At 32.0% G+C, this 19099-nt stretch overlaps 1 protein-coding gene across 21 annotated transcripts in view; it reads left to right on the plus strand.

Moving 5' to 3' along the window:
* LOC142220076 (uncharacterized) overlaps window positions 1–18606 on the plus strand; it is a 135550-nt gene extending 116944 nt beyond the window's left edge. For 17 of the 21 annotated variants that reach the window (XM_075288985.1, XM_075288990.1, XM_075288983.1 and 14 more), the window contains 5 exons: window positions 4561–4710; window positions 6852–7316; window positions 9681–9899; window positions 11828–11941; window positions 12276–18606. In XM_075288985.1, coding sequence (XP_075145100.1) covers window positions 4561–4710; window positions 6852–7316; window positions 9681–9899; window positions 11828–11941; window positions 12276–12625 — 1298 coding nt within the window. In that variant the 3' untranslated portion in view covers window positions 12626–18606. The remainder of the gene's footprint in view (window positions 1–4560; window positions 4711–6851; window positions 7317–9680; window positions 9900–11827; window positions 11942–12275) is intronic. The other 4 variants (XM_075288992.1, XM_075288993.1, XM_075288994.1 and 1 more) reach the window with 2 other exon arrangements.
* Window positions 18607–19099: the final 493 nt, after the last annotated feature.

Here is a 19099-nt window from a genome sequence, read left to right on the forward strand (position 1 = left end):
TAAAAGTACCTATTACATATGGGCACTTCTAGTTTTAACCCGTCTTCTTTTTCTGTTTCAATACTGTCTTTATTTCCCTCATAATGTTCGCCATTTATTTTGGTCTTACGATCAATGAATACATACATAACTAAATTCGGTAACAGGCCACTTTTGTGCAAGCAAAGCTCTATCCAGTCTAGCTTTCTGCAATGTGTGATCTAAAAATTATATTAAAAATCAGCGCTCCTGAAATCACATTAAAATATAAAAATTGACGACTCAAAATTCCAATAAAATAAAATTTAATGATCAATTTAGCTATAATAAAAAAAATTGTATTTATTTGTATAAAGTCTATTAAAATTTAATATTTTGGGATCAATTTTATCCGTAGGTGGATGGGATTATAATAATAAAATCATTGTCCTAGTTTTTGAATTTGAGGCAGAACTTTTGTGGTTGAGGTTATGATATTAACAATGATAGGTGAGATCTCTATCCTAGTTTTAAGTTAACAACCCAGCAAAAAAAAATGGAAGCTGTTCCACAAGCATTTCTTTTAAAGCCCATCCCAGAATCCCCCATTGAGTTTTTCAACTTCCGATGCAGTCCTTTTGGACAAGTCCACAAACATTTCTTCTAAAGCGCATCGTGGGATCCTCCAATGATATTTTTCTACTTCCGATGCAGTCCAATTGGACAATTGCACAAACATTTCTTCTAAAGCGCATCTTGGGATGCCCCAATGATGCAGTCCTTGTGGACAAGTATTAGAAACAACGCAATCAAGCTAGTTTAAGTGCAAATTTTTGACAATTAAATTTTACAAAAAAATAGAAAACTAATAAGAAAATAAAACAAAAATAGAAAATTAATAAAAAAAAATAATAATAAAAAAAATATTTCATCCCCGCTGGGATGTGAACCTGTGCCATTTGACTTTTTCGCTTCCATGGAAGTTATTTTGAAAAGATTTTGCAAATTACGAGAATTTTTAATTTTTTTTGTAGATTTTTAATGGAAAAAATATATTTATACGAAAATATATGCCGAAAATAAAAACGATGTATGACATAAAAAAATAATTTTTTAGAAAAATATTTGACAAAAAAAAATTTGCCGCTGGTGAGATTTGAACCTACGTTTCTTATTTTTTCTTTCATACTAATAAAGAACATCTCGAGAAGCAATTAGAATATTATTCCTTGGTGTCGTATTACGATCATATCACAAACATTTGAGTTGACCTTTCGACGCTTTATGTTCAATGGCATTTGTGGCTGAGTGTGCTAAGGCGTTCTGTTATGGTGCCAGCAAACACAGGTTCAACCCCTGGTCGGAGCGAAAAAGTTCAAATTGAAAAAATTGTATAATAAAACAAGTATATACGGCCGCAAGTTCGGCCAGGCCGAATCTTATGTACCCACCACCATGGATTGCGTAGAAACTTCTACGAAAGACTGTCATCCACAATCGAATTACTTGGGTTGTGGTATCTTAAAACTTCTTAACATCGTTTTCTAAATTCTGATTTAGTCCATACATGGTATATATTAGTTATGTATAGTTGTCTATAAATAATTACGAATCGATATGGACTTTTTGTACGTAGAGAGCCAGAATTGAAATATGGGGGTCGCTTATATGGGGGCTATATACAATTATGAACTTGATATGGACCAATTTTTGTGTGATTGGGGATCGATTTATCTGAGGGCCATATATAACTATAGACCGATATGGACCTAGTTAGGCATGGGTGTTAGCGACCATATACTAGTACAATGTACCAAATTTCAAGCAGATCGGATGAATTTTGCTTCTCCAAAAGGCACCGGAGATCAAATCTGGGGATCGGTTTATATGGGAGCTATATATAATTATGGACTGATAGGAACCAATTCCTGCATGGTTGTTGGATACCATATACTAACATCACGTACCAAATTCCAACCGAATGGGAAGAATTTTGCTCTTCCAAGGGGCTCTGGAGGTCAAATCTGGGGATCGGTTTATATGGGGCCTATATATAATTATGGACCGATATCGACCAATTTTTGCATGGGAGTTTGAGGCCATATATTAACACCACGTACCAAATTTCAACTGAATCAAATGAATTTTGGTCTTCCAAGAGGTTCCGGAGGTCAAATGTGGTGATCGGTTTATATGGGGGCTATATATAATTATGAACCGATGTGGACCAATTTTTGCATGGTTGTTAGAGACCTTATACTAACATCACGTACCAAATTTCAGCCGGATCGGATGAAATTTGCTTCTCTTAGAGGCCTCGCAAGCCAAATCGGGGGATCGGTTTATATGGGGGCTTATATAATTATGGACCGATGTGCACCAATTTTTGCATGGTTGTTAGAGACCATATACTAACACCATGTACCAAATTTCAGCCGGATCGGATGAAATTTGCTTCTCTTAGAGGCCTCGCAAGGCAAATCGGGGGACCGGTTTATATGGGGGCTATATATAATTATGAACCGATGTGGACCAATTTTTGCATGGTTGTAAGAGACCATATACTGACACCATGTTCCAAATTTCAGCCGGATCGGATGAAATTTGCCTTTCTTAGGGGCCTCGCAAACCAAATCGGGGGATCGGTTTATATGGGGGCTATATATAATTACGGACCAATGTGGACCAATTTTTGCATGGTTGTTAGAGACCATATACTAACACCATGTACCAAATTTCAGCCGGATCGGATCAAATTTCCTTCTCTTAGAGGCCTCGCAAGCCAAATTTTGGGGTCCGTTTATATGGGGGCTATACGTAAAAGTGGACCGATATGGCCCATTTGCAATACCATCCGACCTACATCAATAACAACTACTTGTGCCAAGTTTCAAGTCGATAGCTTGTTTCGTTCGGAAGTTAGCGTGATTTCAACAGACGGACGGACGGACGGACGGACGGACATGCTCAGATCGACTCAGAATTTCACCACGACCCAGAATATATATACTTTATGGGGTCTTAGAGTAATATTTCGATGTGTTACAAACGGAATGACAAAGTTAATATACCCCCCCATCCTATGGTGGTGGGTATAAAAATAATTGTGTAATAAAACATATGGATGAAAAAAAAGTGAAATTGTTTGAAAAAATTTTTTTTCGCTTTTTAAATTTCTTCATTCAAATTAACTTCCAGGGCACAACTTCTAAAGCAATGCAAAGGATCCAAAAAAGGAGTACTTCCGTCCTATGACAAGCCCATGTAAAATTCATTGGAGATGATCCAAGTTTGCACTACTTCCGGATCACAGATTGGAGATCCAAATTACTTTTTTTGGAAGCTCTTTTTTTTTTGCTGGGAAACGCTTAACTTATGATCAATGTATTGTGAAAAAGCGGGCATTTGGCTTGGAGGCAATATAGAGATTTTTTAAAAGAAGTTCAATATCGTTGGTATCATGCGTTTTTAGTGTAGTTAAGTTTATATGGAAGTTTCGTGCTTTTTCTAAAAGTGAAATACATAGATTGCAAAAGGTTTTTATTTAAAAAATTCCATTATAGGAACTATTTTGTTATTGTATATATTTTTCATTATACTTCTATACGTGTTTCCGTGTATACTGTACGGTTTAAATAAATTCATTCTTTAAAATATTTTAATGTTACAAAAAAAAAAAAACTCTTTATGGTTAGGCTAAGGAATTATATCATATTTATAAAAAAAATTATGATACATACTCAGTTCATACTGACTATCATATAGCAAAATCGAAGGTATATTTTCTAATGAATTTAATTGATAATCTAAACAAAAATTGGTGAAGAAATGTGCCCAAACTTTTTACTTGTATTTTAAAATGCAAATATATAAAATTAAATATTTTGATATTTATAATAAAATAAATTAAACTTATACTAAAAAAATATATTTGGAGGTTAGACAAACTTAACAAACCATCGATAAGAACAAAAAATACAATTAAATGACTTACCATATGGGATAAGTAGTAAAAATGCAGCATCAGTAATTAATTTTCATATAGATTAATACAATAAATTCATCATCATAGTCACCATTAGCATAAGTATAACAAAGTCGCCCATTTATATTTGAGACGCCCCCCCCCCCAAAATTAAATTCGATTTTCTAGAGAGCACAATGCTAAGAAATATATAAATGACCCAGATTCAAAAACGTTTAAACGTTTTATTCTTATGTGTGTCCGTGTGTAATATTCTGTTATATTTCTTTTTTTCTACAAGATTTTATTAGATATGTCCGTGTAAAATTTAGTAAACAAAACCATGTATTTTTTTGTGTTTGTCACCTTAGAAGAATTTGTAAAACGAATTACATAAAATTTCTTTCCATTAAAATTCACCTGTTTTTAGTTTCTATAAAGTAAATAAACCCCTAAAAAAAATCATGTCATTTTTCATTAACATACAAATTCAAATTTCTTCTTCAATCACCACTATAAAAAAACGGAAAATAAAAAAAAATAACTCGTTGCATAAACAATTTCGTATGAACTCGAAATGAAATAATATCGAAATTTAATGAAATCCGAAACGAATCGTGTATGCTACGGGTCTATAGCACGCTCACAATCGGTTGGTCCAGAAAATGAATCACCCAAACGACAAATACGCTCGGCAAGCACAGCCCCTTATAGTAGAACAGCGGGCAAGAAAACTCCCACAGCAGCATCAGGATCGGCTTCAATAGCTGAGCGTAAAGCACGACCATGTAAGTAAATCCAGAAATAACAACAACCACATTCCAAAAAAAGAAAAATGTAGCTACGTCCTCTAACTCTCTCTCTCCCTCTCACTCACATAAACACAATCAAAATTTCAAACCAACATCCCATAACATACATATGTACGTAATCAATTCTCTCTATTTCTCTCTGTCTCTGTATTTGTAATGTACTGAGTCTTTCAAAAATCATACAAAATTGATAATGTTAATATAACTCAAAACTAAAACAACTAACATAGAACTAGTAAATAGAATTTATTGATTTTATATTGGAAATTTCTTCTTTCAATATCTCTTTCTGGATTTTTTTGTTCTCCATAATTTTAACATTCATTAATTGATCTAAACCCATAATGTTAGATATTTACATACATATGTATAACAAAAACATACAAAACTAATTAGTAATATTCATTGATATACATTGTTACATAGATAGAATAATTTTGTAGTTATTTTAATTGTGGTTGCCGGTTTATAACATCTAACAAATGTACTAACATCAAGCATTGACTAACATAGCCTAAATATCATTACCCCATGTACGTTCCGGGTTTAACAGAAGAATGTCCTCATAACCTCTATATTTTTTGTAATCCTTCATAGAAATGGATAGATTTGTTTACAGATCATTCTGATATTTGTTTAGATTAGTTCAGCATGATAATTGGTAATTAGTTCATGTCATTATTATTATGGTTTGTGTGGACTGTATAATGTTACTGTACGTACGTACATTGCTGTACAGATATATGTTGTTTAACGATTAACAGAGTTGAAATACGTAATCTATGACTGCGAGTATACTAACAGTTATTCTGCATCAGACATACGAGAGTGTGTAGTAAAATCTGAAGTGATCTAATAATTGTTGTAGTATAGTGAAAATGCAATATAAAGAAGAAATTATCTAGTGTTGAATATATTCAGAGAGCATATCTTATTTGTAACATATTCAACTCATTTTATTGGTAACAGAACTAGCAATACAATTGTATGTGTACCATATTTTTAAATTAATAGAGACTTTACGGACTCCCATTTTGGTTTGAATCCATGACTTTTTTTATTTTTGGGTACTCCGAAGTATGTTTAAATCACAATTATCTCCAAATAGCGAACAACAATTGTCTAGCCTTATGATTTCGTTAACTTTATCCAAAAGTTAACCTGGAGCCGCTTGTTGTGGTGTAATTCTATTGTAAGACTCCCAAATCACATCAATGTAATAATAAACCAAGATAAGCCAAGATGGAGCAAAATTCATTAGAATAATCGCCAAGTATGGGTGGATGAAGTGTTTGTTATGGCTTCATGAGTCCACTGTAGCACATATGACAAGCCAGTTGGCTAGTTTGTCTAGGTAAAATGAAATTAAAGTTTTTATTTAAATTAAATTCGTATTTAGTAGTAGATTTAAAATTAAACAAATATCTTGGTGATAGGAGAATAATCCATCTGATGCTTGTTTGGTTATTTTGGTATTCTCTTTCGACTAAATTATACACAGCTATAGGTCACTTCAGATGCTATGTACATATATAAGTTATAATCTCTGTCTTGTATTAAAAAATATAAACGACTACTAACCAAACTAATATATTGAGAGTGACTACTTCAAGCTCTTCAACTGAATGCGAAAAGAGCATGAGGCAGAGAGTTCTCTTCTTGATTTATTGTATCCTATGACTCATCAACAAAAGTCTCATTAATAACTCACTGATATATCTCCATGTAAAAAAAAAAAAAAAAAAACAAAAAATCGTTATAAAGGCTTTTGCTATTGCTATAATTGCGGTTCGGTCTTATTTCCGTTTTATTGTTTGCTCCATAATATTAATTTAATCACATTGCAATAAATATATACATGTTACGGCACTCTGCCTTATAAGACATACAAAGCTTTGGCACTGGGGGTTTGGATAATCTGAGAATTTTCTATAATGAGCAATTATATGAAAGGCTTATGTTTTTGAGTCTATTTAGCTACATTGTCCTCTCTTATTTATGAATATAGATTTTAGTTTTTTTTTCTTTGTTGATTTCAATCCACGTATATTGCCCACGTATATTCTTTATTTTTTATGTTTCCGTTTCTGTTTGTTTGTTTTTTTTTGGAAATCTAGCTACCCTTTCCACTACATTACATAATCGTACGAAAAGTAGTTCATTACCTCCTCCCAGCGGTAGGGCCCATGCAAATGCTGCTGCCTATACAACTGCAAATGCTGCTGCTAATGCTAATATTGCTAACAATCAATTGCATTTGCATTCGACATCACAGCAATCAAGAAAATCACCACCACAACCGGCTGCTCAAATGCGCAAGAGTGACAAAGACAGAAGCAATGCGGCCAAGCCACGCTCGAAATCCTCATCGAATCGTAGATCGCCTCATTGTACAGATATGGCAGGATCAAAAATCTCACCATCCTCACCGCGTTTGGTAAATGGTCATGGCCATGACACTGGCCCAGACAGTTTGGGCCCTTGCATTGGTTCGGGTGGTGGTATTGGTGTTGGCAAACCCAATTTATTGGCATTAAATCATTTAGCTGTACCAGGTGGTCGAGATAAGAAATTGGCTGAAAGTGAGTAGTGAAGGTCGTTGTCCTCGAATGATGATCTATGTATGATGAGGAATGAATAATTGAAATAAGATTCTATATACATTTTTGTTTTTCGTTTTGGTTTTACCAGCAAAAAACTTTAACCAAAATAACAACAAAACACTCTAAGAACACTGTAATAACTCCTTAAGTTTTACTTTTAAAACAAACATATGCAAAACTCAATGTCTGCCTCAAGAAAACCAAAAAAGCAAAAGATTCCAGCAATTTAGTGTAATTCTTCCTCCACTTGTAAAGGGTGATTTGTTAAGAGCTTGATAACTTTTTTTTTTTAAAAAACGCATAAAATTTGCAAAATCTCATCGGTTCTTTATTTGAAACGTTAAATTGGTCCATGACATTTACTTTTTGAAGATAATTTCATTTAAATGTTGACCGCGGCTGCGTCTTAGGTGGTCCATTCGGAAAGTCCAATTTTGGGCAACTTTTTCGAGCATTTCGGCCGGAATAGCCCGAATTTCTTCGGAAATGTTGTCTTCCAAAGCTGGAATAGTTGCTGGCTTATTTCTGTAGACTTTAGACTTGACGTAGCCCCACAAAAAATAGTCTAAAGGCGTCAAATCGCATGATCTTGGTGGCCAACTTACCGGTCCATTTCTTGAGATGAATTGTTCTCCGAAGTTTTCCCTCAAAATGGCCATAGAATCGCGAGCTGTGTGGCATGTAGCGCCATCTTGTTGAAACCACATGTCAACCAAGTTCAGTTCTTCCATTTTTGGCAACAAAAAGTTTGTTAGCATCGAACGATAGCGATCGCCATTCACCGTAACGTTGCGTCCAACAGCATCTTTGAAAAAATACGGTCCAATGATTCCACCAGCGTACAAACCACACCAAACAGTGCATTTTTCGGGATGCATGGGCAGTTCTTGAACGGCTTCTGGTTGCTCTTCACTCCAAATGCGGCAATTTTGCTTATTTACGTAGCCATTCAACCAGAAATGAGCCTCATCGCTGAACAAAATTTGTCGATAAAAAAGCGGATTTTCTGCCAACTTTTCTAGGGCCCATTCACTGAAAATTCGACGTTGTGGCAGATCGTAAGTCTATTCATGATGAAATGTCAAAGCATACTGAGCATCTTTCTCTTTGACACCATGTCTGAAATCCCACGTGATCTGTCAAATACTAATGCACGAAAATCCTAACCTCAAAAGAATCACCCTTTATAACTAATGAATGACTAAATGTTGCCAACATAATGCCTTATCACATTAACAGTATCCAGGCCCTCATTACCTAGAAACCTATAACAAAATTTAAAGAAAAATAACATTTCTGTAAATGTGGCAAGGTTAAATGTTGATGGGTTGAAGCTCCGAAAGAACCACTTAAAACAATTAAAAACAATAACAATAATAATATTCGTGCAAAGCAAACGCCTTCAATGTTATCCAACTCTATCCCATGTAGTCAACATTAACATTCCTCCCCTCCAACAGTGTACATATATACAGCTAATACCTATGAATCTATCCTAGTACTACCATGTGTTTATGTAGCTATGTCTGTTGTGTGTGCGTGTGCATATCTCTTAAGTAGCAATATTGTAAAAATTTTATTTGCCTCTCTGTATCTCCAAGACTCTCTACTCAAACAAGCCACCTATTAACAGTAGATGCATAACAATGAACAAATCATACTTTAAGAACTCTGTACAGAAAAACAATACAAAATGGTGTTGTGTTCAATCAGCCCAGTAAATATGTCAACATCACTGTTTCACAAACGTAGAATCTCATTACTCTTGCCACATCTTCTCCCCATATCTATCCTTCTCTATTAATTTATCTCTTACAAATTTCCTTCTCAGTGTACTCTGAGAAATGCTTTGGTAATGTTCTCTTTAGTTTTGTTTTAATCTTATCATTGTTAAGCTTTAGAGCATGTAGTTGTGTTTTCTGATTCGATTTTTAGTTGGAATTTTTATTTAGGTCTGTGAAAATAAATTAATCTGCTGACATGATTTGTGATAAACATTCTTTATACGAAAAAAATTTAAAAATTCAACAAAATAAGGCTGCTTTCTGAATTTATCTTCTTTCTCTCTCCTGAGTTTTACAGGTTTGATTTTTGATTTTATTTGATCTCTAAACTCGTAACATAAATACTTAAATTTTTTTTATTAATACTACTACTACTAACATACCTTCTTTTTTAATACCTAAGTATGCTTCAATGAAATAATAAATCTAATTACCAAAAAAAAAATATATGAATACAAATTAATACCTAACAAAAATGATGAATATGGAAACATTTATATTGTATTTGTGTATGCTTTGTTCTCGAAATTTATGTATTTTATTATTTATCTGTGCATAGATGAAGCTGAAGATGGCCGTGACACTGCCATATCTGTCTCAAGTTGCAGCCCTCAACCAGCAGCTGATATTCCCGAAGAGCCCATTGTCAAATCGCCACCTGAGCCTACTCGCGTTAAGAGTCCCGAGCAGATTATAATGCGTTCACCAGATCCAGTGAACTGGACTGTACCATTGGATACAGGGAAAACATTTACCGTCACACAAAATGTTAAAGAAGGTTAGTGTAAACTTTGAAGTTTGAAATTGTTCTACACACACTCTACACGCAGAGAAGGAATATGATCACCTCAAACATGTTTTAAGAGCAAAATGTTATTTTTGTATGGTGACCATGTAACATGTTTGTCACTAAAATGTTATTTTCAAATATAACCTGCTTGCCGAAATCAGATACATGATTTCCGAGAAAATAACATGGTTGCGAAAACCATGTTACATGCACCCTCAAAAAAAATCGCCTCTCTAACATATGTTCCAAACATATTTTGCAGGAAGCACATATATTATTGGATACTGCCGAAACATTAATATGTTTGTTTTATGTGAACATATAATATGTTTGGAAGCATTTTGAGCCCAAAAATATTATATGCTTGGAAGAATTTGCCCCAAAGAAGATTGTGCTCATTCCCTAACATAATTTTCACTTCCACGAAATTTTTTAGTTCTTGGCACCTTTTTCTGTAATACAAATAATGTTGAAGAAATTATTCAATTTTTTAATTTTTACCTTTCGCCTGGACGGAGAATCGAACCGAGGACCATACAGTTTGTAAGCCAACACACTACCACTGAGCTACGTAGCTGTTATAGTCACCAGTAGACAATTATCGTTATAAGTTACATTTATATAGCATAGTTTGCAGCGCCCACGAGCCCATGCAAACATAACATTATTTAACAGAAACATACATGTGTTGGCAACGTGGAGCAGTGGTTAGCATGTCTGCCGTACATGCAAAGGGTCGTGGGTTCAATCCCTGCTCCGACCAAACACCAATTTTTTTTTTAATTTACTATATTAAATTTTTATAATGAAACATCGAAATGTGGGTTATTAAAGATTTACAGTCAGAAACAGTGCTTGATATAAACGAAATGGACTGAGCTTTTGGCTAAGCTATTATTTTTTTATTGCAAAAATAACAATTTTGTAATAAAAAACTGGTTTTGGTATAAGAGTTTGAAATTTTGGAAGGAATTCAAAAACTCTAACAAAGGAAGAACGTGGGGTCGAGTATAAACATACATAAATAATTTTATAATATACACAAATTAAATAATAATTAGGCTTAAATTAAATAATATTTATACTTAAGCATATACAATTTTTGGCCTTATCATAGCAGTTTCCGAAACAACATATAAGCGGTTTCACAGAAATTGCTCTCTTTTGATTCTCTCGCTGTGTTAATTTGATATCTTTCGTCGACCCTCCCGGTTTTTATCTCTATTTCTTTCTCTATACTCTCTCTCTCTGTCGCTCTCTGAATAAAATATCACAACATATATATGTTTACTCGAAATTTGTAAATGTATATATGTTTACATTCACACATATAATTTTTATGAAACATGCATGCCCCAAACATAATATATTCTAACATATTAACATATGTGTTCCAAACATTTAGTGTTAGTTTGAGAACATTACATGTTTGCACTTAAATATATTGTGTTTAAAAATTGTGCCCGAAACACATTTTGTTTATATCGAAACATATGAAAAACATATTTTTCTAACAGTGTGGTCACCACCCAAAAATAACATTTTTCTCTTAAAACATGTTTGATGTGATCATATTCCTTCTCTGGTTGTACTGATGAATTGATGATATTCGGAATGAATTATTCCGAATAATAAGATTTTTATTTGATGAGTCTATTATTGGAATATTTGCAATTATCAGGAGTTGTATATGTTATTTCTGGGAGATATTTCCAAATTTTTTTATCTTGGGATAAATTTATAAAAAAAATTGGTAATAAATTAGTATTTAATTGCAGAAATATGGGTGTCAAAGAATACAAGACAATTGTAATCGAATTATTGGGCTAGCAAATTCCGACTCTTCGGATATCTTATTTCATTTCGATCGATGATAGATTCCTGCTCTAACACCCGTATTTTCTTTATTCAATCAGGTGAAAATTATAGCAGACCACAAAGTGAAATAAAAGCTTCTACGCCTGTTGAAAAGCCACCACCACCACCTCAATCGGCTCCCCCAGAATTGACTGAACAAGTCAAAATGGACGGTAAGCTCTAAAGCACGCTTGTTCTTCGTAACATCCATATCCAATAAAAACCAAAAAAAAAAAAACAAAAATGCTTTTTCAATACTAATTCGCTATTCATCATTATCATCATTAAAACCGTATTTAATAATAATAACAAAAAAACTCTCAAACAAAAAAAAAAAAAAACTCAAAAAGCTTAAAGCCTATCAAGAAAGAAGCACTTTTTTCGTAACACACATCTTCTTCTTCGTAATTTAATCCCTTAATTACTCATGTTTGCTACAACAACAAAATTTTCACAACACCACCACATCTACATCAACAACACAACTATAACAACAACATTAAGCAGCCTGGAAGAAAAAACAGCCCAGCAATCACAACAACGAAGCTAAATCTCCTCAGACCACACTGAGTCCCACATCGACTGTGGAGAAATATCCAACAGCAACTAAGAAACCATTGCCAGGCTCCTCCATACGTGTCCTGGAAGATCCATTATTTGACGTCGATGTCGTAATGGCTTCTAGTGCTGCTGCAGCTGCAACTGGGGCTGCCGGCGCCAATTTGTCGTCGTCTTCAAACTCCACAACAACAACAGCTTCAACGGCTCGTTCAACAGCTACCGAAGTTCTAGAAAAGGCTCGTGACCGTTTTGATCGTTTCTGGGGCGGTAATGTTACAAAAGAGGAGAGTGTCTAAACATTTCGAGTTTATGTGTGGCCCTCTCTCACTCTTTCTCTCGTTCTTTTCTCTGTTCATTATTGTAAAATGTTACAACAACAAAAGAACTACAAGAACAAGAAAATCTACAAAAACCACATAGTAACAATTAAGTAGAATAAAACAAAACAAGATAACAACAACGAGAAAAGCAATACAATTCAGGGTTGCTGAAGTTTTAAAGTGAAACATGTTTTTTTTTTTGGGATATTCCCAACCAATGGTGTACTTTGGCCTTGTAAAAGCTATCGAGAGCTTTTGTTTTATAAATTCAATCCAATGTCAAATGGTGTTTTCACTTCACTTTTTTACTGAAGCTACGAAAACTCGTTCTCTTAAGAACCCAAGCAATGTCTTAGACTTTAGGATAACAGCAATGCTTTTACTCTGGATTCACTTTGAATCCAAGCCGCCCCGCGTTCTCTTCCCCACACATTTAAACACTCAAATTACTCGGCTTTAGATTATAGGCTAATTATGAGCTGCAAATAATTATTATCACTGTCTCCTTATATATATAGATAAACATATATCTCCCCACTCTCTCTCTCCCTCTCTCTTTCTCATTCGTATCACTTACTAAGTTAGGAAGTCACTCGTATTTCAAACATGAGCATATTTTATATTGAGTTTACAAAAATGACATTTACAAATACCCTCCATATTATATGAATAATACTACAAGGTAGGAATGGTCAATCGGGATATTTTCGAGTTTTATATTCAATCTTCGTATTTATAGAGTAATCTATAAAGAGCAGCACCACAAATTGGTTTATACAATGGAAATGAGGATAATGTCTAATGAAGTTTTAAGGGGTTGTGAGTTTTTTCATTGCTCCCAGAAGCTAATATTGTAGCTCGGTATACACTTCTTACAGTTTCTCAAAATGTTTTTTTTGTATAATAAAAACAAATGGATGTAGGATCGAATGTTTTGATAGCCTATTTTTTGTTGATTTGATAATCTATTTATTTTTATTTTCAATTCTGTAAAAATACCCTTTTCGTCTCAAGGCTTCCGCGTAAGAAAATAAGACTTTAACTTCCCGTTTCGAACTAATTTTAATTTTTTTATTATTATTTATTATTAAAATTATGGATCATTTTCTAGGACTTGCACCTCTCACGGTTCCTAAAAATTTCAAATCCAGGCTACTATATTTGATCATTTGCCAATACCCTCCAAAATCCATCTAAAACATTTCTTCATTCCCAGCCTTCTTCATTATTGAGATGATGTGGAGAGTATTTGTGAATTAGAATAAAAATTCAATTTCGTCAAGTTAAAGGCAAGAAGACCCGTCCAAAAAACACAAGCAGTTTTAGATTAAAAACCAAAAGACATACAAATAAATTCCACTACACTATAACAGACAACTCAAAAATTAAAACATTTGTTTTTTTGCTATTTAGGCCAATACTAAATACATTCAGGCATAGAAGTTTCCGTCATGAAGTTTATACATCAAAATAAATGCAAAAGAAAATATTTTTCTAAAATCATATGTCTGGTAGGTCATTTAAATCAATTAACAAAAAAAAAAAATAAACAAATCAAGCAAGTCAGTCAGTCAGTCAGTCAGTGGTGTTTTTTTCTCGAGAATATTGACGATATTTTTAAAAGAAAAATAAAATTAATTATAAGAAATCTTTTTTAAAAGTATAACAAGAACACAGAGACACAAATACACACACATACATATATACATATACAACATATGCCCCCTCCAACACTTACACATTGATACTTTCACAAATGTTTCAGTGAATATCTACGATCAAATTTTAAATTGATTTCCTTTTGTTAAAAACAAAAACTTTAAGCTTAATTCTCTCAAGTGCTTATTTCGAAAGGATTTAAACCTTAATAAAAACTCAAATTTATATCTTCTGATATATAAAAAATATATTAATGGAAACAATGTTTTTTTTGGTTAAAATTTCTTAAAATTAAAAAATAAAAGCCAATCGAATCGAAATTTAAAATCGAATTACTTATATACTCAAAACTGTATGTTTTTGTTGTTTAAAACCATAATTGAAATCGATCGATGAAAAACAAGTATTATTGGATTATGATAAGTGACACATACCACAAATGCAAAAAGCGTAAAAAACGAACACAAACATTATTTATAAAAAAAAATAAGAATGAAAGAAAGTTGAGGATAATGAATAGGACTAATATTCAATTGCATGTTACATTTGTATAACTTGGTAGAAAGATAGCCACAACAACAAATAACATATTTATTATTATTATTATTAATATTATTATTATATTTATCATTATTATTACCATAATTATTATTATTATGATATCAATCAAACGATAATCAAACATGAAGAAGCTTATCATTGAATGTTTTTTGTTTATGACATGTTAAGCTTTATTTAGTTGTATAAATATATTAATAAAGTATATACCAAGGACATGTTAAAGGATAATTTATAATTTGGGAAATTCTATAGGGATATCAATTTAAATCTGAGCAAAGTCTTGAAAAGGTTATACTCAAATTCAGTAAGAAAAACTATTGTTGAAAGAAATATTTCCAAGTACTGTCTCGTCAGCGACAATAATGTCGTAATATCAAAAGATATCGCCAACATTTGCTCGCTATAGAAACTATTAACTCACGCACGATTTTCGTGCGATTTTGGTCGCGACTATCAAAACCAAAAACAAGGAGAAAAGCTATACTCGAGTATACTTTCAAACTCTTGCTCACGAATGCTTATGAGAGTCTGAAATGTTACTCGCGAAGTGAAGAATTCACCCCTGCGAAGAAATTATAGTAAGTTTTATAAATTCTCGACTCAAATTTTCGCTGTAATCGAAAATGGTTGTTACTAATGAGAATCGATTTGAATCATTATAATTATGGCGATTTGTGAGGAAATCTAGACTTATCTATCTCGTGTTAAAATAAATATTTCATCAGCGAGAATAATACTAAAAAATTTCGCCAACATTTGATAGGGGCTTTTTCAAAAATTATTATCTATGAGCTATGAGAAAAAGTCTTGTTACGTTTTTATATTGAGGCGTGTTTAATAACCCGATAATTAAAACACAGTTCTTTTCAAATAACGACAATCTACAATTTATTTGTTTAACTGATAGGCTTTCACTTATTTGCTCTACGATGTGTACTGTATAAACTTTAGCTTACGACTGGCTTGACTGCTCTCTCCGCTAGGGGTTTATATACCGAGATATGACGATTTCGAATGTTCTCGCTAATTGGCCTACAACCTTCTAGATTAATCTACTACCTGGTAGATGTCGCACGGGCGACATCGGACATATTTATCGACTTATGTTCATTGTCTTGGATATATAGAACTTTCTATGGGGCGTTATTATACAGGTGATATGGCACACATACTTTTAGGATTATTCTCATCTTGGCTAGTGGATTCTACCATCTGATAGATGTCGTGCAGGCATAAGGGATTATGGTCATATTATCGATAATTATAATAGTAAAACAAAAGGCGGTGCTTTTACAATGAACGATTGGAAAGCTAAGAACACAAAAGATGTTTAGGAAAGTACTAGAAAATAAAGAAATGACTCTTACTAGTTATGACGTAATTTTATCGTTATTATTTGAAATTTAAATTAACGGAAACTAATTTAAATAAACTTAAATCTAGAAATATCAAATTCGTAACAGTATTATTTTTGGAGAACAGTTTAAGAACAATCTCTGCTCTTTTATGTAGTGAAAATGGTCACTATTACTCCTGAAACTGGAAGAAGTGTTTTCTTCTCTGAGGAACGAAATTGTAAGCAAACAAAAATTTTTTGACGCTGAAATTGTTTTAAAAGCTTGTCATTGCAACGTTTGCCATAAATTAGATTTAAAGGAACATTTGTATAAAATCTTGTTGCAGAGGAGTGTGTTTTTCTTTGCTTATAATATTGCGAAGTTCAAGTTTTTTCTAATAATTACATTTAAACTCAAGAATAACATTTTACTTTTGTATAAGTTAAGCTCCTGCGTCTTTCGTTGAATAACAGCCAAGCTTTGAAAATTCCACTACAATTGCCTCCCATAGTGTAATTCCCAAATTATAAAATATTTTTTTTTTAATTTTTTGGTATATTTGTTAGCCTTTATCCCTCATATAGAAATAAAGTATGTATGTGTCTTTAAGCAAAAAAATTAAAAAAAAACAAAATCGTATAAATATTTAATGTTATTTTGTACCATTATAATAAGTTGCCCATGATCATATTGTCAAAATGATTTAAATTAAAAAAAGTGAAAGAAGTAAAGAAAGGATGACAGGCAGAGAGAACAAAAATTGAAATTATTGATTATAAAAAAAAACAAAAATAACTATAAAACATAAAAAAACTACACAACAAAACAGGAAAATAATATTTATCTAAGTAAAAAAAGAAAAAATAGAATTGATTGTTTAGTCTTCGTAAATAAAGGAATGTATGGTCATGAAATGAGAAGTGGGATATAACAACCAACCAACCAACCACAACAATAAAATCACAAACCAAATCAATGTATATCTCTCTGGACAGATAACAACAACAAACCCAATAATAAGTATTAATTTCATTACACAACATTAAACCGAAAATTTCTCATAAAACCAATCAAACTAAAAAACACTTATTGACAACTAAAACACACAATAATTGATGAACACTGAAAACAAAAACTAACAAAAAGTCATACATCTTCCCATAAGCAATTTTAACTGTATTTGAGAAAACTCAAAAAACAAAAAAAAAAATAGTTAGTTTTAATAAAAGAAAAGTGAAAATTATCATCAAAGAATTTAAAGTAATTAAATATAGGAAATATTTTGTATTATCTAAAAGAGTAAGATGAAGAGAGTTTGAAATCAAGTCCAAGAGATTAAATTTCGATAATCTCTTTATCCCTGGGAGAATATAAAACTATTTCCCATATCATAGCAGAAATCCATAAAAAAAACAAAACCAAAATGAAAAAAGAAAAGCACATATATCATAGAACAAAACAGAAAAATAAACATACTACCTAACAACATACATACAAAAAAAAATTTAACAAATTAAAAAGAAAATAACTTCAATTTATATGAATGTCTCCTTTTCCCATGAAACTTCTCTAAACCCCCCAAAAAAAGAAAACAACAACAAACCATTAGTTAATCACACAAAAATTTGAAATTTTTTTTTTTTTTAGTTTTTAAATAACCACAAATAGGAATTTAATAAATTGATATTTGAAATGAATAAAAAACAAACTTTTTAGCTTGGTAAACTGAAATAAAATAAAAACGAACAATGGACTATAACCAAAAATAAAAATTCAATAAAATCCATTACAAAAAAATCACAGAAAACATTAGAAATGATCCACAGCTTCAGTGAGATGGACACCTTATATGACAACTAAAAACATTAATGAAGAAATGAAGACCTCTAAACATTCAAGAAAAGAAAAAAAATTTTAATACTTTATAGCCCTTAAACCCACTCTAATACCAATTGAAATTTTTTGAAAACAAAAACATAGAAAAAACTGAAATCATAAAAATGTAATGAATTTAATTAAATAGTGAGCTTTTTTAAACCAAAAAAAAAATCGAAACAAATCGAAGTTTGACAAACTCCCCTTCCTCACTCCTCAATGAAAATGAAAAACACCATTAAAAAAAAAAAAAAACAAAAGAAACAAAATAAAAATCACTGAACTAATTAAAGCCTTTACGACATCAACAAAAGGCTTTTTTATTACTAGTCATAAATGTGAGAAGCTGATCAATGAAGATCACTTATAAAAAAAAAAAAAAAAACAAATAAAAATGAAATAATAAATAAACTTCAAGAAACATCTATTAAGCTATGAAACTAATGAGATCGACAAAAAAACAAACACAAAAATAAAAAAACTTATATATTTAAATAAAGAAATGCATATAAACGTTTCAATAAATTCATGTGTTTCCAATTCGTTTCGTTCGATGGTAAGTTTCTAAAATACACAAAAGAAAAGTGGGTTGCATTTTTGCACACTACAGATACAATTAAATTTTCTCTGCACAATTTTGGACCTCACAAACCAGCTCTTTTTCCCACCTTCGATTCATGGTTCAATTATTAATATCATCTGGAACATATTCTGGAGTTTCGATGTATTTCTGACATCATAAACTCACATTAACTGCTCTTGACATCCACCGATATAGGTTAGGTATTGTGACCAGAGAATGAAGACGGCTACCAGGTTTGCCTGAATATGTCGACTTATCTCAGCTCAAATTTAGTCGCCAATTAATAAAAACTCTTGATTTAAATCAAGAAAATGTATTAATAATTGTGTTTTTTGCCGAGTTTGTCCTTTTGTAATAATCGAGGTAAGACTTTTGGTTGATGTTCAATTTCTAGGTTTTGGTTTATTTAAATTCACTGATACAATATATACAAGG

Source organism: Haematobia irritans, chromosome 1 (genome assembly GCF_050003625.1).
Source record: "Haematobia irritans isolate KBUSLIRL chromosome 1, ASM5000362v1, whole genome shotgun sequence".
Lineage (NCBI taxonomy): Eukaryota > Metazoa > Arthropoda > Insecta > Diptera > Muscidae > Haematobia > Haematobia irritans.